The sequence below is a fragment of the Lichenostomus cassidix genome, chromosome 1, assembly GCF_008360975.1.
Source record: "Lichenostomus cassidix isolate B80296 chromosome 1, HeHo_3.0, whole genome shotgun sequence".
Taxonomy (NCBI): domain Eukaryota; kingdom Metazoa; phylum Chordata; class Aves; order Passeriformes; family Meliphagidae; genus Lichenostomus; species Lichenostomus cassidix.
Window position 1 is genome coordinate 87,898,260 of NC_139479.1, and position 27,425 is coordinate 87,925,684.

Sequence of the window (27,425 nt, forward strand, 5' to 3'; positions counted from 1 at the left end):
TTAATATGTTTATGTCCATTCAGGTATTGGCATGAAAAACTACACACTCAGGTCAGTGCAAAGCTACGCAATTTGTAATGATTGGGTTTTTTCATAGGGATCAAAATAAGCTACAGCAGCTACTTCTGCAGCCAGGCCCAGCAGGAAACTGAGCACCATGCTCGAGTTGTTGGGTGAACCAGGGGGGACTGCAGGAACATGGTAGATCCTCAGAGACAGGCAAAGATCTACAGAAGGTCATGGAGAGGAGGAAGACCCTTCTTCCCCTTCCTGCCCCGCTAGTGACTAGTCTGCTTTTGAGGGAGGTGACAGGTAAGAGGAAATAATTCTGTAGTAATAGTTCTGGGACAAATGCCAACTTGCCTCTAGACAGAAGGTTAAAGGCTATTTATGTGATTACTACAAAATCTAATTTAGGGTACTTCATGGTCACAGGGCAGTTTAACCCTTGAACACTGATGTGGCATTACTGAAAGGAAAGAACATAAGTGTCAGTTTTACTTGAAACATAACTGGATTTGCAGCAAATAGAGTCCAAGAAGCAATGAGAAAATCAAAGGTTAGGGTTAGTAACTTATCGAATTAGTGTTATTAAAAGTTAATTCTAATGTTTTAGTGTTGGGTTGTTTCTGGTTTTTTAAACTTTGAAAAATATATCTTTTGCCTACCAACTTTGTATATTGTTTATTGAAGTGTTCTAACCTAGGTTAGCATTTCTCTTTCTCCTCCCACCCCACTCCCTCAACTCTTCTTCGATGAGATATGTACAAGAAAAAGATGCAGGTACCTTCCCCTCAAAACCCTGCTGGGCTTTACAGGGCAAGAGCTTCAAAACAGATGAAATATAAAAGGGCCTAAACTCGGCACAACCTAATTGGTCCTGTGTTAAAAGCTGAATACATACAAAATGAGAAAGGAATAAGTATTTTGTACTCTGTGGGTAGTTTAACTCTTCTTAGACTTTCTTCCAAAATTTTTTTAGAATTTTAATAAGAGCAGCTTACTCTTATCTGCAAAGCCAGGGCAAAATCAGTCCAAGTGGCAGCTATGTTCATCACTGCCTTTCTTTGTGGAGATATCAAAAGACAGGGTTGGAAGTGCTTTAGCCTGGTGTTAACTTCCATTTCGTCCTCATTTAAAGCACTGTCATATTATGGGGTAGTTCAGACAAGAAAAGGCGACTGTTGCATAAAGGAGTTTTATTTTTAGTTAAAGACAGTGGCAGATGGTTCTCTCAGCGCAGCCGTCGGGCTGAAGATCTGGTGATGGGAGTTGTTTTGGTGGGGGTTTCTTCCTCTCTTAATTCTGCTGATAGCTCTAAAGAGAGTAAAACACATCAATAATGAGCACTCCATTGCCTCGAGCAGAGAAATCTACAGGCAACTGCTACAGTGCTCTGAAGCCCATGCGCAAAGGGACATCTCTGTCGGGCCAAATCTGTAGTCCTCCTCCCCCTTCTCCCTTAGAGCACATGTGTGCAGTGTTTTACCTTCCTCAGAGCTGTTCTCCTCATCGCTGGAGAAGGTGATGGCTTTTTTGCGCGGAGGGCGCTTTTGGGTACGCTTGTGATTTCGGAGGGCTCGAGACGGGGGTGTGACAAAATCTTTATCACTATTGGCTGGGCTCAGGGGCTGGCGGCGTGAACCTGTGAAGAAAAATAGGAAAAAAAGAGAGAAAGGTAGCAGTCTTCTGTCTGTAAGGGTGAAGAGAAGTCCCTAGGTGTCTCTGCTGGACTGCAGGATCAGGGGAAGGCTGCAGTCTCACAAAAAGGAACATACTTCCTATTGGTTTCCGCTTGGCTGGCACTGGCATTGGAGCACGACTGCCTTCCTGGCATATCTCTGCAGAATCCAGTCCTCGGTTATGGGAGGCAGACAGCCTCTGCTCCAGCTCTTCAGCTAGAGCCTGATGGAGATTTAAAACAGCGGTGGAGGGGAAAAAAAAAAAAAAAAAAATAGAAGGTGAGGGGAGAGAAGTATTGCATCCATAGAATTGCCATCAAAGTTAAATAAATAAATTCATAAATTGTTAGGGGTGAGGAATAATCTGCTTAAAATGGAAAACTGCAGGGCTTTCCAATTACTGTATGTAAAAAACAATCATTTTTTTTGGCCTGGACACTTGTCCCACATCCTTACTTTAGTCTCAGGTTTGATGCCTGCTCTGCGGAATCGAGCCAGCACAGTTTGGAAACAATTGTAGACAGCTGGATCTTGGAGCTTGTCTGCAAAGCAGTCAAAGTTGTCCTGCAACTTGTGAAGGCCCCGTTCTGAGACTGGAAGCAGAGTAAGGCAGTGGGACAGATCCCGATATTGACGCTCAGTCCTGGGAAAGACAAAAATCAGCATTAGCTCTTACAACAAAGGGTGTGTGAGGATAAGCACAGCTCACCCAGAGCTAACAGCATTTCCTGCAGGTGCTTCTGCCCTGAGAACATGAGATTCAGGTTGTTCTGTTACCCGTCAGTGACAAAGTGCTGTGCTCTACCACATACAAACACCGCTGAATTCCATGACACTGACTTAGTGCCTGTTGGAAAAACATGAAGGCTCCACTCCTAAAGAACAGTCACTTGGTTTGAAAAGTGTCAGAAGTTATTGCTGACCAGGAAGAAAAGACTCAGTGAGGTCAGGACTCCTCTCAAAAGGCCTTATTTCAATGGCATAACAAAAAAACCCTGGCTGCTCATTTTTGCATGTTTGAGATGATCTCAAGCAGAAGCTGTATTTGATGTTCTCTCTCTCTTTTACAGTTAGTTACATAAAGAAGGTCATATTCATTAAATTATAAAGTCAACAAATAAAAAATGCTGTATCAGAGAAGGACTACATTCAAATTCCAGGAAAAGTTACTGGAATAAAACCTAAGGGAAAGAACAACAAAAGCACAAGCTAACATCCCTAATGTAGCTCACTGTGATGGACTGGGAGGGAAAAGCGCAAGGCCAAAGCCCCTAATTTTAATATATACAAAAGGGGGTCCAAAGTCTGTCTTGCACATGCTGTCTCAGGATGCTCTGCTCCAGACAGATGGAGAACAAAGCTGCAGCATCCAGGTGTTTCCACCTTTAAAGTCTGAATGACATCTGGCAAGCCGCTATGTTTAGAACTCCAGAATTGCTGAGGAGTATGATGGTGGCTGCAAAATCTTTTCTGATAAGCTCCTGTTCTATCTTGGAGCGAGAGCCTTGCTCTAGCAGTACCACTAGTGTGCATCAAGCTGATCATCTTTGTGGTACAGAAATATCAGGACATTTTCCTGAAAGCTAGACACAACTTACACAAAGATGGTTATTTACAAATGGGGTGTGAAGAGCTCACCAGTGCTCCTGGGAGGCAACTTGGGAGAGAGGAACCCCTCTCCACTCTTGCTCAGGAAACAAAATCCAAATATTTTGGGAAATATGCAACTCCCTGAGGCAGCTGAGTAGGTCACATGCCCAGGCACTGTGTGCAAATGGCCAAGATAAGCAGACACAGCTTAAATCTCAAGGGCAAAGCCACACAATGGAGAAGGAAAACCACAGGAATGGTGGAAAGCAGGGTACACCAAAGCCAGTGGAAGTTAAAATGAAGATATCTCACTGGAATAACATGACAGGGAAGAAGATAAATTTCTGTTATCCTTCTGGGACGAAAAAAAGAGCATACACCTGGGCCAGTTACAGCTTGGGGAGTGGGGGAAAAGCAGCAAAAAAACCCCTAACCCCAGAAAGTAAAATGATATCCCAGATTCACAGGGTGGGTCCTGCACTATATACTCAGTAATCAGCACAATGAGCAAGGCATGCACATCTTGGAGATGGAGGAGAGCAAAAGCCTAAGTGTATAGTGGCATAAGACCTATAGAAATAATAATATTAAAGTAATAAAATTAAAATAATAATATTAAAAAAACCAAACCAGAGTCCCAGGCACAGACTTGGTACTGAGCAGCCCATGCACACAGAACAAGGACAGGCCTATATCAGCTTGAGAGTTGAGATCACCTGAGACAGGACTGCTGGAGAGATCCCAGCTTCTCAGCTGAACACACTAATTTCCTAGCTGAGCTACAAGTGAATAGCCTGTGGAGAAGGATCACAAAGGTATGTAAAATCCACGTGTGGGATGTCTCCTTGCTCAGCTATAATGCAGATCTACACTGTCACAAAACCTTTACCTTAAAAAGGAGGGAAGAAGGGTCAATCTCTACATAATAAAACCAGAAACCTTAAATTATACATATTTATTCATGTAATTTTAGGAGAAGGTAGTTTAAAAAAAAAAAAAAAGGGGACCTAACCCAGGTTATGTCAGCATTTGTTACTTTGCCACATTAAGAATATAATGGGACCCTGTTACAACCATCACCTACAAGCTCGTTTATTCTAACAATTCCCAAGAAGCAGAAGCGCTTGTCAGGAAAATTAAGATTACAACCCACCTGGCAGTCCGGAATCTCTGACAAAGTTTCTCCACCAAGCTCTCTGTCTGTTTGTCTTTTGTAATATACGAGAACAGCTGTCTGCAAGGGAAAGAAAAAAAAAAAAAGCTGAAGTTGAGAGCCCATAGAGAAATCCCCATTTCAGGTAGGAGGGGTGTTGAAAGGGCAGCAGTGCTGACTTCTAATCTGCTTCTTCCATCCAGTTTTAAGAGCATGCAGCACCTCCAGACAATCTTCTCACTTCACAAGTTGCACTGACAGACTAGCATGTCTGGCAATCAGACCTTGAGGGGGCCACTGTGGCATGCAGTATTTTTTCCCCCCCTCAAAACAATGCTTGTGATTTTTCATTACTGATTTGCTGAAAGTGTGTTGTTGCATTTTGAGTCAACGCAAAAGTGAGCATTACTTTGCACTAAAATAGGAACAAAGCCTAATGGAACTTAAATGCTAGCCTAATCACATTTTTTCTTAGCTTCTTGACAAATAGAGACACCTCGACTTCAGCACAGTTAAGTACTTGTACATTTTGCACTGTGTCCTCTTAGAAATCACTGAATAACTTCTATTTATTAAGAAGGTCCTGCTGGCCTCCTTTTTCTTGTACCAACATTTCTGCTAACTTTAGCTCAGTCAGGTTGCCACTGGCCTTGATATAACTGTTCTAAAGCACTCCCTTGTTCAGTCTTTGTTATGTCTACAACCACCACAACCTAGCTGCTTTTCTAAGATGTATAACAGAGACAGCACTCTCAAGAGTCCTTGCTTTGCATTTGTTCCAGCATCAATTCATCTTTAACTTGAGTGACCAGAACTGTGGCAGCACTCCAGGGAAAGTCTCACCAGCACTGCCAATACTTCCCTATACCAGGAAAAACTGGGCTGCTAAAGCAGGAAGTGGAATACACCTTTAACTTTAGCCACAGCTTTACAGAAGAGGTTAAACAACTTCTAAACATTCAATCTTTTGCTTTGTTCGGCTAGTTTGCATCTCAGTTTTCATCATTGTAACTCCCTCACTCTACAAAAGTAGTCCTTTAACTACGGATGGTCCCCCCACTACCCCTATATATTTTACACCTCCCTATTCTCCAGTTTGGCAAGTATCCCTGGAGCATAAGGCACTGCTTCATTCCCAGCCTGTGCTTTTGTCCACCGTGGTTTCCAAGTTAAATCTGATCTTCTCCACAATGTAACCATTTCATATGCTGCTGCACAGGGAAATAGTTTCAACTATTATTCCCTTCTTTTCCTATTTAAAGGATATGATGTGGTGTGTTAACTGACAATCAGGTCTTCTTTAAAAGTAATTATCTTTAGACTAATTTGACACCTGTCTACTTTGTTAAATCAATACTGCCTCTTCTCTTATTTGCCAGACAGCTCCAGTTCTCTCCCTGTATGTTGCTGCAAGTCAAAAGTACATCTTACACATTTCTTAACCCCACCAATCACACTTTTTTAATGCAATTGCTACACTTATTATGCTCTATGTCTGTGGTAACACCTCCAGCTTGACATTAATTAAAAACAGTACTGAAAATTCAAAAATTATTTGGAATTCTTCTACATGCTGCCTCTTGTCACCCTGCGATGGTTTGCTTCACTTCAGACATTATCTTCCACTTCTACATGTGCTGTCAGGAACCACGAGCTGTATTTCCCAATATTTCACATTATCATCCTTAATTAAAGCTGAAGCAAAATATCCATCCACTTTTGCCACCATAACTTGATTTCAGTCTCAATTACATCCTCACTAATAGAACTTTTCTGTGTCTTGCAATTCCTACCTGTCCAAAATCCCATCCCTCTTCCTAAATGCACTGGATAGTTGAAAAATCATGGGAGATTTTACTTTCTTCTTTTCAGCAACAGCAACACTTTAGTCTAACACTCCCCTCTATAATCCATAGGGATTCAGATGACTCAGAAAAACCCTCAGGTGGTTAAGTTTCAGAAATGAGAGGAAAATTTCTGTATTTTACTAATAAAGACATTGTTAGTGTTGGCTGTGATCAACCAATAACCTCAGACTGAAATATTCCAATATCTCTATACTCTTGGGTAAGGCTTTTTTTGAAAAAACAAAAATACAAAAAAACCCCAAAAAACCAAAACACCAAAACAAAAACAAACTAACAAAAAAACCCCCCCCACAAAACAAACCACCAAAAAGCCACTCCAGATCCAAACATGTTACTATAACTACAGCTTTACTAAAACTGCTTACAAAACTCCAATACCCACCAAAATGACAAAGGCAGCAGAGTCTTAAAACCTGTTGTGTTTTTCTAATGTTGCATATCCATGTTCCCATGTGTAAAAACAAGTATTTTCCTTTTATAGAGGAAAAGTAGTTTTGAGTTAGTGGTAACTCTTTGTAGAGTCTCTCCTCATCCCCAGCTATGTGGCTTTAAAATCAATTCCCTTCAGCATGACTCCATTTCCAGTACAGACTGAAAAAGTCAGATCAAAGAGAGCAACTGAAAAAGCATTTTGTACATGTCAGTGTAGTTTTTCTTCCCTTGATATGGCACCCCCTTTCCATAAATATAGTCCTGGACATAAAGAGATTTATTTAAACTCAGAATACCTCATAATAGTGTGGAAGGATTCCTCCTCTATGCCCCTGTTAGGATCTGAGAGATGACTGATGATGTCTGGAAGCAGGTTATAGACAGCATTACCCTATGCAGAACACAAGTTTCTACATGAGATACAGAATTATAAAGAGTAATTTGAGTCAAGTCAAATAAGCTGCCCACTTAAAATTACCTCCTTTTTCCCCATCCCAAATCTATTGACTGAAAACATCAGCTTTTTGAAACAAGCTGCACACAGCCAGCCAAACCTATCCAGGACTATTTGGCTGGGGGGAAAAAGCCCAGCCAACCAACAAGCTAAACACTGCACCCCAGATCTGCTCTTTGGCAGACTTGGATGCAGTTTCTTTGCTTTTGAACCTTGTCACAACCCAACAAAAAAAGCCTCCTGATAAAGCAAATAGCCTTTGAGTTCATGGAACTGCCTCCCATCTTGCCTGAAAAGGCCCAATCCATATTCTCTTTCCCACTACTTTTACATGGTTTTTCACACATGCTGCAGAGATAGGAAGTCAGTACAATCAGGTGGCCAGCTCTGCTTTAACAAAGCAAACCAAGACAGAAAATCCCCACTGTCACTGCAGCCTCTCAGGCAGTAAATATCAAATTCTGAAGGGCCCATGTGAGGCTACATATGGAATGAACAGTGTACAGGGGGTTGCTCCTGTTTTTACCTGCTTGGGCAGAAACTGCTACAATTTAAGTATCTCAGTGTCCTACAGCCAAGAATTCAGAAACATTTCAGAGAAGGTACATTGCCTGAGCCATAAGGTCAGGGAACTCTGCTGTAAGGCCTAAAGGTGAGCTACAGAAAACTGTTCCCGACCCTGTGCTGGGCATACACAAGAAAGCAAAGAGACAAGGCACTGGTTTGGAGCCTGCCTTCCAGTGTGAATGGATGAGGTCAAATTCAGCAAGATCGGGCAGGGATGAAGCAAAACTTGTATTGTGAAATTTCTTTTAACTACCTTTATTTAGTCCAGAGAAACAGACCAATGGCTCTAGACCATTAACACACCTTCTCCAGGACTCATATAATTGACCCAGCCTCCAAGAGCTCTTCCCTGCTCTTGTGAAATAAGGTCCCTGAGCATCCACTTGCCTTGTTGGCGAGTTCATTGAAGAAGTTCTGAGCCACTCCCATGATTTCCTCCTCTGGGTCTATGAGCAGAGTTGCCATTTCACTCACTTGGCCCTTCACCTTTACCATGTCTTTGAGGATGAGGTGAGTCATCACCAGCCCAGCTGTCTGCCTCACGCTCGGGCAGGGGTCCCGCAACCTGACAGGAGCAAACAGTTACTGCAGAGAGCAGGGAGAGAGCATCTCTGAGTTATTGGTACTCATGACAGCCTATTCTACAGCCCAGGGATCTGGCTTCCCTGCACCAACATGTTCAAATTTGCTTTCTTGGGTCAATCTCACCTGGAGGCCCAGTGTCACCCTTCCACAGGGTTTTCATCACATGTCCTCTCCCAGCAATGAGTGTAGCATTACCTGGCATAGAGATGCGATGTCCAAGGCTCCACCAGGTTGGGGAAGCGGATAGCCAGATCTCCTGCTGCAATAATGAGGTTAGATCTCACACCAGGCAGGGTGGACTTCTCCATCATTGTGAACAGCAGACGCAAGTGGGAGTCACAGAACTCAGAGCTAACAAGAGAGGGTACAGGAAAGAAGGGATAGATAGCAAAATTGCATCTCTCGGAGAGCAGAGAAAAAAAACAGTTAAAAAAAAAGCAATCTGTGAACACTGCTGTGTTTGTTCTTTCCTGGGGAAAGGAGTTGCAACATTTGCTTGTGCTTTAGTACTAGGAAGGCTGGGAAAAGAACTCTGGCATGGCTTGGCAGTACCTGATCATGCAGATTTTGCCAAGGGTGAGGGCTGCGGCAGCTGACAGCGCTGGGTCACTGTAGAGTCCAGGGTTGTTGCAGATCTTGAGCACCAGTGGAACAAAGGCAGAGAACAGGTGCTTCCCTAGAGAGTGGGGATAAAGACAGTGAGGATGAGAGCACTGTTTGTGTATCCCTCTTTAAGAACAATTACTCCATTTATCCCAGAGCTGCTGCAAACCAGTTACTGGTTGACTCACTTTTCACCACTGAACAACCACCTCCAGAGAGGAAGAGCAAAGAAACACACAGCCTACATGGAAATTGACACCATGGAAAATGACAGTGCTTCCTTCAGAAGGAAACAGCCTTCCTTCTTCTGGATGTGTTACCCACCGTACCTGTTCATTCACACAGGCAGACAGAGCCAGTATTCCTCAGTGGCAGCCACACTTACCATCTAGAAGTTCTGTCTCACAAATACTGCGGATGAGCTCAGCCTCGGTGTCATCGGCCGTGGCTCCCACGAGGCCCAACTCCTCCTCCATAGTGGTCTCGTTCCCTGTGCTCTGTGCAGAGAGGAGACTGTAAGAAAGATGTTAGGCAACAATAACCCCTTTCTTCTCAGGGTTCTCTTCTCTCAGGTGTGAGGTATACATATGTTACCAGCTGCACAACTAGTAGTGAGAACAGACTGACGCAGAGTTTAATAACCCACTTTCCCCCAAAAACTGAATGAAGCTGTCAAGGGTAGTCCAGGATTTGCCAGTCCACATGCCACAGAACACCAATCAAAGGATCACATAGTAAGGTTGGAAGGAACCACAGTGGGTCATCTGATCCAGCCTTCCTGCTCCAGCAGGTTCTTCCTAGACCACATTGCACAGGATTGTGTCCAGATGGTTCTTAAGTATATCAAGTGAGGAAGACTCCACAACCTCTCTGGGCAATCTGTTCCAGTGCTTGGTCACCCCCACAGTAAAGAAGTTCTTCCTCGTTTTCAGGTAGAGCTTCCTGTGCATCAGTTTCTGCCCATTGCCTCCTGTCCTAGAGCTTGGCTCCACCCTCTTGGCACCCCCTCATTAAACATTTACAGACATTGATGAGGTCCCTCTCAGTCTTGAGGCTGAACAGTCCCAGCTCCCTCAGCCTTTCCTTTTAAGAGAGATGCTCCAGTCCCTTAATCATCTTTACTGCCCTCCAGGAGCTTCATGTCTCTCTTGTACTAAGGAGCCCAGAATGTAAAGAAATCTTATTAGCATCAGTAGCTTAAACTAAGACAGACCTAGGACATATCTGGCATCAGTGTGTGAGTCCTGCATAACTTAAGGAACATTCAAGTCCTAAAAGCAAGAAGTTCAAAGCAGCCTTTGAATTGCTGGTCTTGTGAGCAAGATTATGGGAAACGTTACAGCAAGGAAAAAGCAATACAGGGAAGAAGAGATATAGGCATTGCAATGGGGACCAAATCTGAACCCAACTTTTTTGAGAATCTCATAATAACCTTCTCCTGTGTGGAAAATGGTAGTGATAGTGATAAGCAGGTGGATGAGGAAATGAACTACAAAGTTTTCCAGACATAGCAGTATAAGCATCTAACAGAGACTGGACACTTAGAGGGACACAACATTTTTCTCTATTCTCACCCAAGAAACTCAGCCTCATTACACTCTGGAAAATGTTCCAAGGTGGACCTAACCAAAATAGGGCATTTATAGCATTTAAATCACATTAGGAAGGCTACTATTAGACTTCCATCATTACTACCTAAGAGGATTGGACTCTCAAATCTTTTGGACCAGGGTTCTAGCAAGCCTTTTTCCAGAATTCAGGGCACAAATGGATGTTCTTTACCACTATTGCAACAGTTGCAAAAGATTGCTCTGGTAAGAAGGGAGGTGATGAGTGAAAAGGAAATGTTTGCCTGAAGCAGGAGGATAAGCATGGCCTTATCATCCTTCACTCCCTTCCCTGTGCCTCTTCAAAACTCAAGACCAATGTGGGAGTTTTAGTGAATAAGGTCATTCAAAGACCTCAGCTCTCCCTGTCAATTCTGACCAATATATGCCCATTTCTATTCCCAAAGCATACATTGCCCTGGACCTCATGCAACCTCAGGAATGCATTCTCCAGCAGTTTGCTGTAGCTGAGACACTACACGACCTTAGGAAAGGTCCCACAGGAAAAAACCCCTTGGCTCTCACCTGGGCTCTCTGCTTCTTTGTGCTGGCATCAGATCGCTTCTTGGTCTTCTCCTCTTTGAGGACGCGGCGTCTGCGTAGCTCTGCACTCACAGACAGTTCCAAATATGCTACCTGCTGCATTACCACCTGTCCCACAAGGGACACCAGGTGCAGCAGCAGGAATGTGGGGAGACCGCCAGCACCATCAGAGACTCTGCATGGAGAGTCCCCTGCATCTAAAGGAGAAAAATTACCAAGTTGAGCATTGACCTAGACCTCTTCCCCATTAGTTAGTGACAAGTACCACCCATCTCCATGCTCCACAGACTCCTTCAAAGCACTCGCACCCTCCCGTGCCAATACCTCCAGCAGCCCCTCAGCTCTGTTCTCTGCAGTTACTCTAGGCCACCCAAAGCAGCCCTGGAAACCATAAGTGCAGGTTGCCTTCATCAGCTTTTCTCCTCACCAGCTCTTTGTTCATCAGCCTCCTGCAGCTTCTCCAGAGCTTGCTTACTGCACATGTGCAGGATGTCAGCACAGATCTCCTCTGCCCCTTCTGCCAGCTGGTAGATGAGTGCTATTGCTGCCTCCATGAAGGGGATCCAGTGACTGCTTGGCTGGGCAAAGCCTGATGAGAACAGGGAGCAATGTGCCACACATACCAGTGACAACAAAGGCTGTCTCACAGCCCAACCCCATCTCCTCCAAACCTCCTGCTGGCTGGAGCTCACCTTTACTCACAGTCTCACTCAGCTGACCAAAGAGCATGTGGTTCTGTGGCAGTCGAAAAGGGGCACTGCTCTTCTCCTGTGCTGGCTGCAGAGACAACAGGTGAGTTACTCCCATGAGATCCCCCTTTGCCTTTCACAGTGCTTAACCTTGCTGTGTGCACAATGTTAATCAAACCCATGCCAGGCCCATGCCAGGGATGTCCAGTACTGCTCTGCAGCTAAACATGCAGCAGGGACATTATTGTCACCTTATGATGGCATGGTGACAGCACTGGGTGGATTTAAAGCTTGGTCAAATGATGATCCCAGGCCAACCCAGACAGTTCCACTATCTCACCTTAAATCAAAAGAACTCTTTTGAAATCTTAAAAGGATTCATTTAAAATCTGGTATTATTTACTCCTTCTCCACAATGAATGACGAGGGAAACCTTTAGAGCATCTTAGAGTCATCAACAATAAGTGAACTTGCCTTGGGGTACTCCAGAACCATAAGAGTTTGTTTAAAATCAAAAGATCATCAGTGGAAATAAAAGAGGATAGGTCTGTATCCAAGACCTCTACACACTCAGGCTGTTGCAGACACTGTATCAGTCACACCACATTTTAGGTTGGGAATAAGAGAACTTAGAGAACTACTAAACCAAGTATGACAGTATGGAGGTGTCCCAGCACACCTGTGTCTGCCTGATGAATATATACTTGAACAAAACAGAATTTGCTTGAGGATTTACCAGCTTTCAGTAGCTTGGAACAAAAATTCCCAATTCACCACAATTCTATCCTCTGTACTGAATTTCTGGCTGGGAGGATGGGTGGGGGGAGAAGAGCTACTGTCAGTTACCCAAATATTTTCAGTTCAGTCCCTTTTCATATACAAGCTTAACTTCAGACCTAAGTAAACATAAAATTGAACTACAGAGATCTTTAGAACATTTAATAATGTTGTGATATGGGTTAATTCGTGAAGTTGGTGCAGCAACATCCCCACTGGAATGGGCAAACACAGAATGATGCTGCTCTGTGAAGGAGGGCTGCTTTTATGATAGAAGTCCTGAGCAAAAATGTCCCAAAAGAGTCAAAAAAACAGATTTTTTCCCCCCAAGTGCATTAAAAAAAAAAATTGTTTCCCAGGGAAAGAAGCCATCAACTATCATGTTGTGCTAAGTACAACATGGACAGGTTTGAAAACCTTTCATGTTTAATATTCTGCTGTACAGCTGACAACTCCTGAATATCAATTAATAGGGAGGGCAAAAGAATCACACCACCAGAAAACATCAGTTGAGGAAAGGGCTTCATGGTTGAGAAAACACAAAGCAGTTTAGAATTGGAAGTCTGAAGAAGAGAATTGAAAGGAAAACATATTTTCTTGTGCACTGAACTCTTTACTAATTGAATTCAGCCTGTTGCCTAATGAAAATTCTTTTATTACATGTTCACTGATGTGTGCTAAGCTTTCCAGACAGTGCTGCTGAATGGTCTCAATCTACTTAATTTCAAAATCAGTAAAAATTTAATTACCTCTCTCTCTTCTCCCACACAAACAATTTTCCCTTGTTCTTTGTTTCAGGATGCCCTCAAGAACAAACCCAGAGTCTTACCTTAGGGTTACTGGCAAGCTTGGAGATAACATTGCATACTTCTTGAGGCAGCCTATAGTCTTCACATGCCTTCTCAGACAGCCCCACTGTCACCAAGATGTCCAGGTTGCTGCCTATGATCTCTGGCTTCCCTCTGTGGAATGGAAGGGATGGGGGATATTACATGAGGTGCTGCTGAAACTTTACAATAGTATGGATAACCAAGAGAAATATGCCTTATGCCTTGTGGAAGGGAGTGGTTTGAGTAAGAGGGAAACAAATAAAACCCATCCAAAGACTAAAGAAACAGCTAGAGGAGCAGCAAGCAATATTCCACAGAAGCCAGTGTAATCTACTCTCCACTAGGAGACAAGTTTCTCCAAAGCGATCAACACTGGGCACAGCCTCTTCGTAAAGAAAGAAGATTCTTGACTCTTCTTTGTTATCAGAAAGGAGCAAAACTTCTAAGGGTAAGAAAAAATGTTGGAAAGTAGAAGGGAGCTCAGGATTTGTGACATTTGCCATTTCTTCCCCTATGGCAGGAAATGAAACAAAACAAACTAACATAATCCAAAAAAAGCCAACCCCAAATCCACATCCACCCATTCCCCCTTCTGCCTCTGAAAGAACTTTAGGAACATCATTATGCAGGCCTGTTCCTGATGAATGAAGCACTGAAGCAAGAAGAGCAAGAAGAGCAGGTAAGTTGAATGCCAAAGGGTTACTGGGCTGGCAAACTGAGGAAGTGAAAACCTTGTAGTGCAGATACATTCTTTTTCCTCCCAGAAAGTGACACTGATTCATTTTTCTTCATGCTAAAGGCTCCAGACATCTCTACTCAGCAACTTCTGTCTGTTCTTATTCAAACACAGACAAAGCTGCAGAGCTATGACACTGTAAACTCTGAGAAGGGGTGGACATTCAGAACACAAGGAAAATAATCTCATCATAGTCATTCAGAAGCCATGCTGGTGGGATCCAGCACAACTATGTTTAGTTCCAGGCTTCATTACCCCATGATAGGCTTACTATTTTTGAAGCTAGAGCCAGAGTCAGCTGATGCAGCACCAACAGTTCTTCAATAAAAATTGACTCCCTGTACATCCTTCCACTCCCAGGCTTCGACCTGGCCCCAGGCTCACCGTGCCATCATCCCCAGCAGCATCACAGCAGCGCGGCGTTCGAGCGGCGAGCACTGAGATTTTTCCGTGAATCGCTCCCAAAGCAGCTGGGTCACAGCAGGCTTTATTTCATCCTTCTGCACAAACTCAGAGATCTGCAAAAGGAATGCAATTATATATTAGGGAGAGGCAAAGGAGGATGGACTTTAAAGCAAAGATGTAAACTGCAATGACTACCATTTTAACATAACAGACACACAATCCAAACCCAGGCAAGGCAAATACTCACTATTTCCTCTAAGCACTCTATCGTTCCCAGTGATGCATCCACCATGATGAGAGAGAGAGAATGCACCAGGCTCTGTGCCTTGGCCCTTTAAAAGGGGAAAAATAACAAGAAAAACAAAAAGGTAAAGAAAAAGCAACTGTTACTATTACTGCCCTATTGAGAAAGCTGAGAACACCTATTGGATAACAGAGATGATCCATAGGGACAGGAAAACTTCTCCCACAAGCCTGAGTTCTCCAAGTCACCCAGCTCAAATGCCAATGACCATGACGTGGGCTCAAAAGTCCACTGCCTTGTGCACTGGTGCTCCTTCTGGTGCTCAAAGACCCAACCAGAGGCACTAAACAGCCACTTTCCAGTTTATTCTCAACCACAAGTCAAAGTAAAATTCCCTAGAACATAAGAAACTGAAAGTCTCTCTGTGAACAAATAGGGATAGAGCACAAACTGTAGAATTGCAGTCTCCAGGCAATATAAAAAAATAAGAAGCAGCAAGTGCTCTTTATTGCCCTGATGGTACAAATGAGGATGAGTTACGGTGCATTTCATCAGGGATCACACTTATCTTATTGAACAAGTATCCAACAGGATTTACAAATGAGTAATCACTAAAAAAGGACAAGTGCCACAGCAGAGAAGAGACACAGCTCCTCTCTAGTATGGAAGAAACAAACCTGCAAGTGGTGCCTAGCTCCCACTTCCAAATCCTCAAAATGATAAGCAACAAAGATCCCTTAACATCCTCCAATCTAACACACATAGAAATCTGTTACAAAAAGATTTAAGATCAGTCTGACTGAAATACAAAGAGAAATACACATGAAAGTACCCAAGTAACAACAACCTTGTATAGTGTAAAGGATAAAGAAATGGGGAATATTTTGTGTACATCAGAAGCAGAATGCCTACACTTAGCTAAGGCCATGGCCTGTATGACCTGTCAGCAAAAAAACCTGAGCTTTGGTAACAGACATATAGCTTCAACTTTAGACCACACTGTGTACCATTCCACTTATTATCCCAGTAGGATGAACAACTACAGTTATAAGAAGCTCAAAATGGCAGAACCAACATTGGCCAACAACTTTGCCCACAGAAAGTGAAGCATGTAAGACTCTTAGACATGGGATGACCCCTTAACAACAGCTGAGTCTTAAAGGGCTGAAATTCATTGCTGCCAATCAAGAACCCTGCTGGCAAGAGAAACATTCATAATTGACACCTCTTGTTCCCTATCAGATAGGGACCCCACCCAGACCATATAGGCAATGCTTTGTATGAAATTCAAATTTATAAGAACAATATATAGTGCCTGATAAGAGTTTAACTTCAAGTAATTCTCAGCATCTCCTTCACAAGGTCTCACAAGTTTTGGGGCATGAATTTCCTACATATGAGCTCTACGACAAACCAAGAGCAGAAGCTCAGAAGTAGGTCCTGCAGGAAGACCAGGATACTCAGATATATAACCTTACATTTCAGCTCAGCATGAAGCATGGCAAATTATAGTTCTCTTCCTGTCCACACTCCATTCCCAACAGCAGAAAGGGGAAAAGGGGAGAAAAGGGAAGAAAAAAAAAAATCTGATTAGGAAGATCCATACCTCTCTGAATCCTCACTGGGGCTCAGATAGAGCTGTCTGTAGGCATTCAGCACAGCATCCTTAATTCCAGGCTCCTTTGACCATACGAGGGGCAGCATCCTGCGGACTCCAAGCAGTGCCTGGGGCACACCAAACTGCGAGACTGTCACGAAGAACTCGATGGCTTCCTGCACCACTGCAGTGAGAACAGTTGCATTAGTGCAGTTCTTTCCCAGTTCCCATTAGAGAGGCCATTAAAACAAATTCATAAGAGTACTGGTCTCACAGCACGCTCTGCAAGCATCTAGAGATCACTGCTATTGTCTGTGGAGGGCTTGAGTCAGAATGGGATCACTAGTACAAAGATGTAGATGTTCCAGAAAAAAACAGACACTGGTTAACAATGTTACAGCTAAATCCAATGTGATACAGTTAAGGAAAAAGCACAGAGGCTATGTTGGAGGAAGATCAAAATTCTCTTCTGGTAAGCAGTAGCTTTGGGAAAAAAGACAGTCATAGCAGACAACAGCTGAATATAAGCCCCAGTGCAATGCTATAACCAGAGGAACTAAACTATCTGATGTACAAATGGGGTAAGGAATAGTGTGCCTGGTTCCAGCTTGATTACTCCTGAAATATACTGCCCAGTCTTCTGCTCCCAGGACAAGAAAAAATATTAAGTTAGACAACAATCACAAGACAGCCACAGCAGTGATCAGAGGAGCTGTACAACAAAGTTTGTAGTCTGACCTCTGGTTAATTAAGAGCTTTTACCAGCATAAGCCCCAGCATACAAATCTGAATTCAGAACATCTATCATGCAAGCTGGTATGCTTTCCTGGCCGCCAGTCACACCAGAAAATAGAAATTTGCAACAGGGGAAAGTTTAAAAAAAAAAAAAAAAAGCGTCTCAAAACACCTCCACTGTTCAGACACTGAATCTGCTTTCCTTATACTACAGCACAGGACAACAGAGAAATGAAGTTATAAAATCTGTGCATCCATAAAAAACACCCCCAACAACCAAACCCCACGTATTTAAGTATCAGGTAGGGGCACTTTCTTGGCCTTGAACTTCAAAGGACCTTTAAAGACACTAACTCAGAAGTTCATTTTCATGTGGGCAAATAGCTAATGACATCAAACCTTGCTGGGGAAGCCCACATGCTTATCACAAATCACATATGAGTCCTCAACACAGATGAAGCCTCAGAAGTGTTTGCATGAAGTCTGGGGCACTGCAGTGCCCACACCCATCCATTCTCCAGATCTGTACAAGTGGATGTGCTGGAGAGGATGGGAGAGGGAGCTGTGCCCCTCATCCCTTGGAAACGCTAATTTCTGATAAACGCTACAAAAAAGTCTGAGTGGTTACAGTAGTTCTAATACTAAATATCAACAGCTGAATTAACTCAAAGGACTTTTCATTGCCACCTTTCTCTACAGCACTGAAGAGGACCAGGCCACAGAACCTGTTGATCAGGCTCATGTTTAACTATAGAATAAAGTTTTAGGAAAGGTGAGGTGGATGAGACCAGCTGTTGAGTTCCCCTTGTGGCCAGCATAACACCTGAAGCTGTGTCAGGGCACTGAACATGTATCCAAAGCCAGTTTCACTGGCCAGGCTTACTTTGGGAGAATCTCAGCTGCGATGATGAACATATATCCCTCCCCATAGGAGGCAAGGTAGCTTCCACAAGTGAAGTCACTTTGGTCACCTGGCTAGTTATTTTAATTTCAAAAAGTTCAAAAACATTTTATTTCAAATGTTTTTTTATAACAATTTTTAAACATTAAAAAAAAAACCCAACCTTTTCAGCCTTGATATTTTAAAAAATGGATTACTAAAAAGCCTGTTCAAACCCTATTCAACCCCTTCATGACACCCATTTAGATGGTGCTTGCTTTTCCAATATCCTGGAAGTGTCTGTGACATCGGCTCAATGAAAAACAGCTCCTTCCATTGTTTTTCCTTCCCCTGGAGCTCCATCACTCTGGCATCTCTCCAGCAGGGGAAAAGATACAGAAATGCTGCATGTGAAACAAAGGGCCCCAGTTATTTCACATACCTGAGACAGAGTTTTCATACATCATCTTGCTGATCAGGTTCAGAGCTTCTGAGATTTTTACTGAGAAGTTGTAAGCATCTTGGAGGTATTGCACCAACATCTCCTGTTTGACCAGCTCTGTGTGAGACTGCTCTTCCTGTACAACTTCTTCAGTTTTATCACTGCTGTTGTCACGTGGAGGATCCTGGCTGCTCTCACCTGGGCATGAACCTGCACAGCACACTTGTTTGTGAGCAATACTGAAGATACAAGAGAAACACACATAGTTCAGGGCATTTTAACCCTCCTCTCCCCACCCCACAGTGACACCTTCCAAGAGCCAGGATACAAAAATCCAAATTCTGCCATCAGACCCAGCTACGAAATCTCAGCATGCTATGGAGCAAGTTCCAGTACTCCAGTGTGATGCTTCAGAGACATTCCAGCTTGGTATAAGTGTATACAAAAGCACAGTCCAGTTGGGGTAAACTCCATTAAAATGCTGATGGGGTTAATATGAACTTGGTAATTCCCCAAAGATAGATGAAGGCTCTAAAAGGGAACCAGGGAGAAGGCAAACACTACTACTCACTAGCAAAGTTTGAGCAAGTGTGGAGAGCTGACAAAGTTAAGAAGATTTTTAGACAGTAGACTTCCAACAGAAATATGCTCAAGGTGATTGGCTAAGCAACCTTATACTGAAACAAACACCAAACAAAAAGCACGTGAAGTCTCAAAAATACACCCAGAGGCTCAGGCCCCAGATAACCAAGACTTTGCTCAAACCAGATACTTGGTCAAGGCTGCTAAGGGTAAGCACTATGTGCCACCACCTGTTCAGGAAGCAGAACTCCCAACAAATTCAGACAGGGCAGAAGGGTATGAATAGAAACAATGGCTTCACTCCCCTCAGGTATTTAATGAGTTAAAGCATCAGAAATGCACTTCTACTGGGACCGTGGAACTGCTCCAATCACAAATTAAGATCAATATGATCCAGCTAAAATGCCATGGTACTAGATGAACAAACAATGCAGAGATGCTGCAGCTCTGTGAGCTGTCAAGTACACACAGACTGAGCCACACAGGTCAGAAGAAGGGACAGGGCATTCCAGAGGGTTTTAGTCTGACTCTGGTATTATCTTGGACTTAAGGAACAGACAGTGATATAGTTACCTGTGTAAAGTCTCTTCAGAATACCCAGGATTGCTGCCTCCTCATTTGCCTCCCCAGGGCCACTGAAAGGTTCCTTCCCCTGGAAGCGACACAGGGCCTTCTGCGTAAGGCGGGCTGCACTCCTGGACAATGACATTGCCCAAGAGAGTGTCAGCAACACATCACAGCAGAACATAAGGGAAACCATCCAACATTGCCCTGAAGACCTGGGAAAGCAGCTCCTAGCAGCATCTTGTGCTAGGTGCCCACATCAATATCCTCCTACAGAGTAATGTTACTGCAAATCACCCCTTGAGATAAACACTGTCAAACTACAGAGCCTTCTTACTTGTAATTCAGCTTCTTCAACAGCGCAGTGATTTTCTTCACTGTACTCTCCACTGTTTCTTCAACTTCCAGCACCTCCTCTTCCCCATCCTGCAGTGGCTGAAAGAGCTGCTGTGTCGCAGCCCTAACTTCTGGCAGCATCGCTTCCCATTCTTCCTCTGGAGTAATCACTGGAGCTACTTAAAAAGCAGAGGGAATGAAGAACACAGACTCAGGTGACACCTCAAATGGTGAGAAGAACTCATCTAGAACTTAGGAATTTTACTTCCCCTAACCCCTCCCCTGGCAGGCACTATTCCCATTGCTGACCCGCCCAGACTGCAGTAAGAATAAGACAGGAGCTCTGGCATTAAAAAAAACCCAAAACCAAACAACCCACTAAAGGTTAAAAAAAAAAAAAGACAGGTAAGAGAATCAGGATTTGTTGAGCCTTGGACTTGGTGCTGCCTACAAATAAAGTTTAAATAATTTCAGTTTTAAATAATATCAAAATTATGGCTCTAGCAATCATTGAGTGGTTGAAAATAGAGACCTGGGAGGGTGTTCACAAACATTTTCAGCACTTACACTGACAATAGGATATTTAGCTACATGGACTGTTGATTTAGACATGGACATTAATATGGTCCTTTTGTAACACCACCATAAGAAAAACTGTTGTGAGTTTAATCCCAATTATCTGGTCTCACCATCTCACACAGGTGAGATCTGATAAAAAACCATCAAAACCTGGGAGCAAATTTAATGAGGAAAACTAAATTCTGGACTGTGCTAGAAAGCAGAAAGAGGAAGAAAGGAAATTACCTGCTGTGGGTCTTCTCCGGTTCCTCATTTCTTGCAGTTTCTGCACTTCTTTCTTCAGTGGCTTATCCAAGTCAGCACAGCTTAGCTGAAAATGTCAGGAAGAGAAGAAGAAATATGTTACTTATCATCCTTTTCCTGAAAATCCAGAATTCTTTTCTCTCTTCCACTCCCTGCTTTAGTTGTCAATTCCCATAGATAACCCTAAGTTTTGGGAAACTGGAATACTAGACTCTGGCCCTGATCCTAGAATGCTCTAAGTTGCCAGTATAAGGCTCAGGAACTCAGGAGAAGGTGCACCTAAATAAAAAGAGCTGCAGATCCATGAAGAATACTCTAAAAAAACTAATTCTAATCCCAAGGAGAGAAACCCCACAGTGGATGCTGTGGCTAGCACAGGCTTTTCCCATGAGAATTCTTCTTGTGTTTTATAAATAAAGATAAAGTTTGGATGTTATTGGAACAGTGTCTCAGAACTTGGACAGTGCAAGCCTGGTCAATCAGGCCTAGGGGAAGGCTTCTGACCGACCAATCTGGGTGACTTTTGAAAACTGTATATATATGATGAAATCAAAACAATAAAGGTCATTCCTTCTTGCCACTGAGAACTGGTGCTTTCATTACTCTGCTAGCTGCTCAACAGCGACAAGATTCAAATAAAAGTGCTGCAGGATTTTACCTCCATCATCCCTCCCGGCCTTCAGCATAGCTAGGAGTTACACCAAGAGAGGGATGAGCCCAATAAGGCAAGATATGAACCTGGGAAAATGAGAAAGTTCCCACCTGCAGAGTCAAAGGCTTCATTGTCCCTTCCACAAGACACAGAAACTGCCCTGGCTATAGCACACTGCAGATATTCAGCCTGCAAACAGACATCTAACGTATCCACCACATTAATCAGAATTACCTTGCTGGAGAAGGGATTGTTGGACAAAAACGCAGCCAGGAGCTGGATTGCATTTTTAACCACTATGACAGATTTGTCTTTGAGCCGCCCAACAGCCAGCGATACCACAGACTGAAACTGAGTCAAAGGCAGGGCCTAGCACACAAGGAGAGCACAGATAAAGTTATCAGGGAGGCTCAGAGACCTGGGAAAAGTTTACTACAGACATACCCATGTACTAAAAGCCACAGATTATAGATTTACAGAAAGGTCTAGGGCTAAAGAACCTCTGCGTATATTCTGATCCAGCCCCCACTGAAAGCAAGGATTTAGGTTATCCAGGGTCCTGTAGAGTTGAGTCTTAGTATATCTGGTAATTGTGATGTTTTCCCATACTGGTGTGTGAGAAAAAAGCTGTGTGCTGTGTTCTTACTTCTAATTTGTCTCACTAACAAAGAGCAGCATTTAGTTTCTGCCCCCCAGCTCCCCACCCCTGGGATATTTGGTCTCTTGGAAGAAACTGCAGACACCACAGTACACAGGGACAATACCTTTCTCTGTTAAAACTACAATCTCTGCAAACAAAAGGCAGGGTGGCAGAAATTCCCTTAGAAGACACAAGAGGGTAAGGGACGACTGAGGCAAAGCCATTTCCCCAGCACAGACTTGCCTTGCTCTGAACGATTCGAGTGAAGAGCTGCAGCACACGGCTGCGCACAAAGCTGTGCACATCACACACGTGGGCCTGCAGCATATCCAGGAATTTGTCCCGAGTACCACGGGCAGTTTCCTCCAGCTGGTCACCATTCAGCAGCTGCACCAGCACTTCTGCCATAGCTGCCAGAATGGCATTTCGCATTGTGTAACTCTGCCAAGAGAAGAGTTGTTCAGCTAGGAACAGACAAACACACATGGCTTGATATGCCCAGAGGTTGGGCATTCCAAGTCCCAAACTCCAGCCCTAAATGAATTTTTTCAGAGTGGACATTGTATTAACCTTGGACGAACATAGCTGTGCCTGAAAGACAGACTAACCTCTCCTATGAAGAGGCTGAAAGTTGGTCTTGTTTAGCCTACACAAGAGAGGGCTCTGGGGAGGCACCTTCCAGTACCTAAAGGGGGCTACAAAAGAGCTGCAGAGGGACTTCTTACCAGGGCATGCAGTGATAGGACAAGAGAGAACAGCTTCAAAGTGAAGGTACATTTAGATTAGATATTAGGAAGAAATTCTTTACTGAGAGTGTGGTGAGACACTGGAACAGTGTCCAGAGAAACTGTGGATACCCCCTCCATAGAAATGTTCAAGGCCAGGTTGGATGGGACTTTGAGCAACCTGGTGTAGTGGAAGGTATCCCTGGCCATGGGCAGAGGTATTGAAGTCCCTTCCAACCCAAATCTTGCTATCCAGTTAGGTCCACAGAAGCCAAGAACTGACATGAGAAACACTTACAGCTCTTAAGGACAGTTAAAGAAAAGGTAACACAATGACAAACTCATGAAGTGCTGAAGAACAAGGGACAGCAGCTGGGACCTCAGATGAGTAGACAAGTCTCTAGTCCTCTGACATCTGACAGTGACCACCAGTCAGTAGATGTCATGGTTTCTGTTCCCTTTGCATCTTTTAGGTAAGGGCAGAACCTATTCCATAGAGCAGGTTTTGGCTACTTGAGCTTTGTGCAAGAGTTTCTGTTTTCAGACAGAAAAACTGGATAGCAGCATCTCTACCATTTGGCTTTTCTGGACAGGTAACTTTGCAGAAACATACCTCCCCATTCAAGTGAGGCAGGAGAACACTCATGTTAGAGAGCACCAGAGCTGGAATCTGTTCAGCCAGTTCACTTATAAACGTAGCATACCCCTTGACTCCAGAAGCCTCACGAGCCAAATCCTGGGGACATTTCTGTCCAATTTCCCTGCACAGAAAGATGAGACAAAGAATGGGGTGCCTCAAGTTGCTAGGGATAGAAGGACAAGCCTCTAGGTATTTCTCTCACCTTAGCAATTCACCCACCAGGCTTTTCAGACCATACTCTTTAGCCCAGAGGCTCACAGCCTGTGCGAACACTGGGGCTACATGTTCAAAGTGCTGCAGCATCTGTGTGATCTTCAGAGTGGCACCTTTAACATGTGAGAAAGAACAAAGAGGTCAGAGAAAGTAACTGGGAATAGCTTCAGGAAGAAGGCAGAAGAGCAGGAACTCACTGAACATGTGGTCACAGTGAACCAGAGCTGCAGCAAGCAGATGTGTCACAGCCTCCCGCGTGACCCGGTACCTCTGAAGGCCAATACTTGGATTCTCCAGGATACGGTAGCAGCTTCCTGTCATTAAGCTAAAACCACAGAAGACAGACAGCAAACCTCACTATCACAACTTGCACCATCATTCTAGTACCCCACACATTTCTATTTGAGAGATTCTCCAGTATCTCTGAAAATTGGCAAACATCTGAATTTTTGATGCCTACACTGGGAAAGGAGGTGGTTCCTATACAGGCTGGTTTTGCCTCGAGCTGTTTCCTCAGTGTCCCAATGATCTGCACCCCACAGAGGGCTGTAATACCACCTCACTGGTAGATTTAACATTTAACCTTTTGTCCCTCAGAACCAGTGACTCATTCCACATATACATCTGCTTCAACACATACCTGACAAACTCTTCTTCCACTGCTAAACCACCCCAAAGCTGACGGAGATCCAGCTGCAGCAGCTGTGTAAGCAGCCGTAAGAGCGGCTCCCGCTCCTCTTCCCACAAGGATCCAGAAGTCTTGGCTTGAGTCTTCCTGTTCTAGAAAGGAGATTACACAGTGACATACATCAGCAGCTTCACAACAGACAAAAACCCATCACCACCCTGCTTCCTTCAAAATACAACAAGTCTGTTAAATTCTACAGCATTAAGAGACACACAATGAGATGTGCAAGATCACAGGATCACAGTGGGCTTTTTTCTCCCCAGTTCTTCTCTCTCAGCTCAGGCCAGCACTGGTGCCTTGTGAGGTTTAAGGATTATACCTGCATCCACTGCAATCCACAGAAAGGAAATCTTGAGAAAATACTGGCACACTAAGTTCCAGGCAGAAACTGAAGAGTGAAATAGAAAGGCCTGGGCATCTAAGTCCCTGCTGATGTTTAGACATATGATTGTCCTTCTGGCTGTTCTCCATGCAGTTTCACAGAAGCACCAGTGCTCCACAATATGCACTGCTCTTGCTGGCATCATGTTTACATAAACTCAGCTATAACATCTGACAGATACCACAGAGCTCAGCAAACTTAAAAGTTTTTCTGACTTTTATCAGCTTGTTTTCCCTCCAGTCTCCTCACCTACCTTCCTACCAGGATCTGTCTCCAAACAACTGTTCTTGCAGGTTTCCATTTCAAAGGCATCCACCAAGCCAGTCAGCAAATAGCAGTTCATCTTCAGAGCATTGAGGTGAGCAGTGCGGTCTGCATGGCTCAGCTCAGAGTCACTCAAGATGGAAGGAAGTTCGTTGGAATGATGGGACACCACTGAGGAAAAGCAGAAAGCCATGAGCACTCCCTGCCAGATCCCTCAACCATCCTCTCTTTGGAGGCTTAGTGCAGTCATCAGATTACCAAAGATGTGTGCTCACATCTCACCAGCTGTAACACGGGCTGCCCCCTGCAACCCAAACCATGGCCATGCTGTCTTGTCCTATCCCCACAGCCCTTCTTCAGCTCAGAGAAAAACTCGGTCTGAGCTGATATATCCCACAGATGAATTTTCTAGGGACACGGGCAAGAGGATTTTCTGTCGGTCTGCCCTTACAGCGAACATGCACAACTCAGCATCGTCCACCAAGATTACAGACCCGTATCACAGGAGTGGGCTGAGGGTGCAGCCCAGCCGGCCGAGTCACATTAGCCTTTATATCATCATCGAGCTGCCAAGGGAGAGCAACCTCTCCGTTAGTCCTGCGTCGGCCGGAAACAGCGGGTACCCACCCTGCATCATCAGCTCCAGGGCGTCCTCCTTGACAGCCGTGCCCGCGGCTCGGAAGTGGCTGCGGGGCAAACACAGGGCGTCAGGGCGGCGAGCAAACAGCGCCCGGCAGAGGGGCGAGCGCCCTCCCTCGGCCCCCGCCCCGCCCCGTACTCACTGCAGCACGCTGTACACGCAGTCGAAGTGCTGCAGCACGGCCAGCGCGCCCTGCGCACGGAAGGCGGCCCGGAAAGCTGCGGGAAAACACGGAGAGAGGCGGCGAGCATAGCCGTCAGCCAGCAGCAGGACCGGACCCCGCCGGGAGGGGTTGCGGGGACACCTTACCTGCGAGCGCAGGCGGCAGCTCACGGGCGGGCAGCACCTCCTGCACCACGTAGCGCCCGGAGCTGTCATCCCGCAGCAGATCGGCGGCGGCGAGGGGCAGGTGGAACTCCAGCGCCGCCGCCATGGCCGCCACAGCCCCGCACGGCCCCGGGCGCTCAAAACAGCGCGCGCGGGCTACGCTCACCCCGCCCCTTCCCTCCACCGGCCTATCAGCTCCCGGAGACTACGCCGCGCGCCGGCCGCTCGCCCAATCGGCGGCTCCCCTGCCTTCCCGACCGTTGGCGTGACGTCAGCAGCGCGCCCCTGCGCTCCCCGGCGGAAGGGGCGGCCCGGCGGCAGCGCCGCTCTTCCCGTCCTGTCGCAGCCCGTCCCGGGGCACCGGGGCTCATCCCCATGGCGGCAACGCTGCTGCTGCGGGCGGCGGGCCGAGCCCTGCTGGGCCGTGCCGCTCCCCTGCCCCGCGCCGAGCGGGGCATTAGCGACTGCGGCGGGGCGCGCTGGGCTCCCGCGCGGCCCGGCCTCCCCGTGCCGCTCTCCTCGCCCCTGGCGGGGCTCTCCCGGCCCATCCGCATCAAGGAGCCACCCAAGCGCAAGCCAGTGGATCGGTGGACGAAAAAACGGGCCTTGTTCGGCGTCTATGACAACGTGGGGATCCTGGGTAAGGCACACAGCCCACCCGCACCTCCCCAGCGCTGCTGCCCCGGGGCAGGAGGGGAGGGCGGCGGGACTCACCTGCCGGCTGGCGCCTCTGCCAGCAGCGACAGGGCGGGCAGGATTTGGGCCGGACGCCCTGGGAACAGCCTTCTCCAGTGCCTGGCTTCATCTGTCTCTGCTCTCCTGTTCGCAGGCGGCTTCCAGATCCACCCGAAAAATCTCATCACGGGGCCCGTTTGGCTGCGAGGCTGGCGGGGCAACGAGCTGCAGAGGTGCATCCGCAAGAAGAAGATGGTGGGCGATCGGATGTTCGCAGAGGACTATCACAAACTCAACAAGAGGATCCGGTACTTGTACAAGCGCTTCAATCGCACCGGGAAGCACCGCTAGGGAACGGCTCTTGGTTCAGCACATGGAGTCTGGTTTTGTGGCACTGCAGTCAGAATAAAGCCAGCTTTCACGTAATTGGGTTCCCAGTGCTTTCTGCAATCTTTGCTGCATATTTCTACCCTGGTCCCAAGGTTTTGCTGCTGCTCCAGGCCTGAGTTCCTCTGTGCCCCCTCAATTATTTCTGACAGACATCTTGCAGACAGCTATTCCAGTCAGCATCCCTGAACCTGAGCCTTCAGTCCTCTATTTTTTTGGCGAGGCTTCTAGCATCCTTTCAGTCTCTGAGCCCTAGGTTCTCACATCCTACATGACAATTCCAGTATTCTCCTCATAGCAAAATTTTCAAGTGAGTGCCAAGAAGCCCTACTAATATGTCTTCCTGCTCACTGCTTTCCCCTTTGCTCTCCACTTATCTGTGATTAAGTGTGAGTGATCCAAATGTTAGTTGAAATGCATCAAAACTTGTATTAAGAATGGGACTTGTCTCATTCCACACTCATGATGA

At 45.3% G+C, this 27,425-nt stretch overlaps 2 protein-coding genes and 1 non-coding gene across 6 annotated transcripts; 1 reads left to right on the forward strand and 2 right to left on the reverse strand.

Moving 5' to 3' along the window:
* Window positions 1-1,190: 1,190 nt before the first annotated feature.
* Window positions 1,191-26,735, reverse strand: NCAPD2 (non-SMC condensin I complex subunit D2). Of its 4 annotated transcripts, XM_085069103.1 has the most exons (32): window positions 26,623-26,724; window positions 25,877-25,980; window positions 25,710-25,785; window positions 25,555-25,613; window positions 24,917-25,098; window positions 24,234-24,373; window positions 23,791-23,918; window positions 23,583-23,706; window positions 23,354-23,501; window positions 22,259-22,456; window positions 21,610-21,744; window positions 20,706-20,790; window positions 19,903-20,077; window positions 19,575-19,696; window positions 18,420-18,629; window positions 16,372-16,546; window positions 14,769-14,853; window positions 14,501-14,634; window positions 13,380-13,512; window positions 11,777-11,861; window positions 11,512-11,673; window positions 11,067-11,281; window positions 9,320-9,431; window positions 8,884-9,007; window positions 8,527-8,682; window positions 8,134-8,311; window positions 7,022-7,116; window positions 4,426-4,506; window positions 2,139-2,325; window positions 1,779-1,905; window positions 1,490-1,645; window positions 1,191-1,317 (listed from the first exon to the last, which is right to left on the reverse strand). In XM_085069103.1, the coding sequence occupies exons 1-32, from the start codon at window positions 26,697-26,699 to the stop codon at window positions 1,235-1,237; spliced, it is 4,251 nt and encodes a 1,416-aa protein (XP_084925229.1). In that variant the 5' UTR covers window positions 26,700-26,724; the 3' UTR covers window positions 1,191-1,234. The 4 variants fall into 4 exon arrangements, with proteins under 4 accessions (XP_084925229.1, XP_084925220.1, XP_084925211.1 ...); XM_085069094.1 differs by lacking the exon at window positions 25,877-25,980 and having other exon boundaries at window positions 19,903-20,080; window positions 26,609-26,735; XM_085069085.1 differs by lacking the exon at window positions 26,623-26,724 and having other exon boundaries at window positions 25,877-26,134.
* On the reverse strand, window positions 25,172-25,494 carry LOC146445193 (small nucleolar RNA U85). Its single transcript, XR_014855868.1, has one exon. It is a non-coding gene; the product is annotated as a small nucleolar RNA U85 (small nucleolar RNA).
* Window positions 26,198-26,995, forward strand: MRPL51 (mitochondrial ribosomal protein L51). Its single transcript, XM_085069312.1, has 2 exons — window positions 26,198-26,534; window positions 26,724-26,995. Exons 1-2 carry the CDS (start codon window positions 26,270-26,272, stop codon window positions 26,918-26,920), a joined length of 462 nt encoding a protein of 153 aa, XP_084925438.1. The 5' UTR covers window positions 26,198-26,269; the 3' UTR covers window positions 26,921-26,995.
* The last annotated feature ends 430 nt before the right edge of the window (window positions 26,996-27,425 follow it).

Coding starts and splice junctions, on each gene's coding strand:
- MRPL51 (XM_085069312.1), top strand. CDS start 26,270: ATGGCGGCAACGCTGCTGCTGCGGGCGGCGGGCCGAGCCCTGCTGGGC. Junction 26,535..26,723: donor TGACAACGTGGGGATCCTGG/GTAAGGCACACA, acceptor TCCTGTTCGCAG/GCGGCTTCCAGATCCACCCG.
- NCAPD2 (XM_085069103.1), bottom strand. CDS start 26,699: ATGAAGCCAGGCACTGGAGAAGGCTGTTCCCAGGGCGTCCGGCCCAAA. Junction 4,507..7,021: donor TCCTTCCACACTATTATGAG/GTATTCTGAGTT, acceptor TTTCCCTTGCAG/ACAGCTGTTCTCGTATATTA. Junction 1,646..1,778: donor CAAGCGGAAACCAATAGGAA/GTATGTTCCTTT, acceptor TTTTCTTCACAG/GTTCACGCCGCCAGCCCCTG.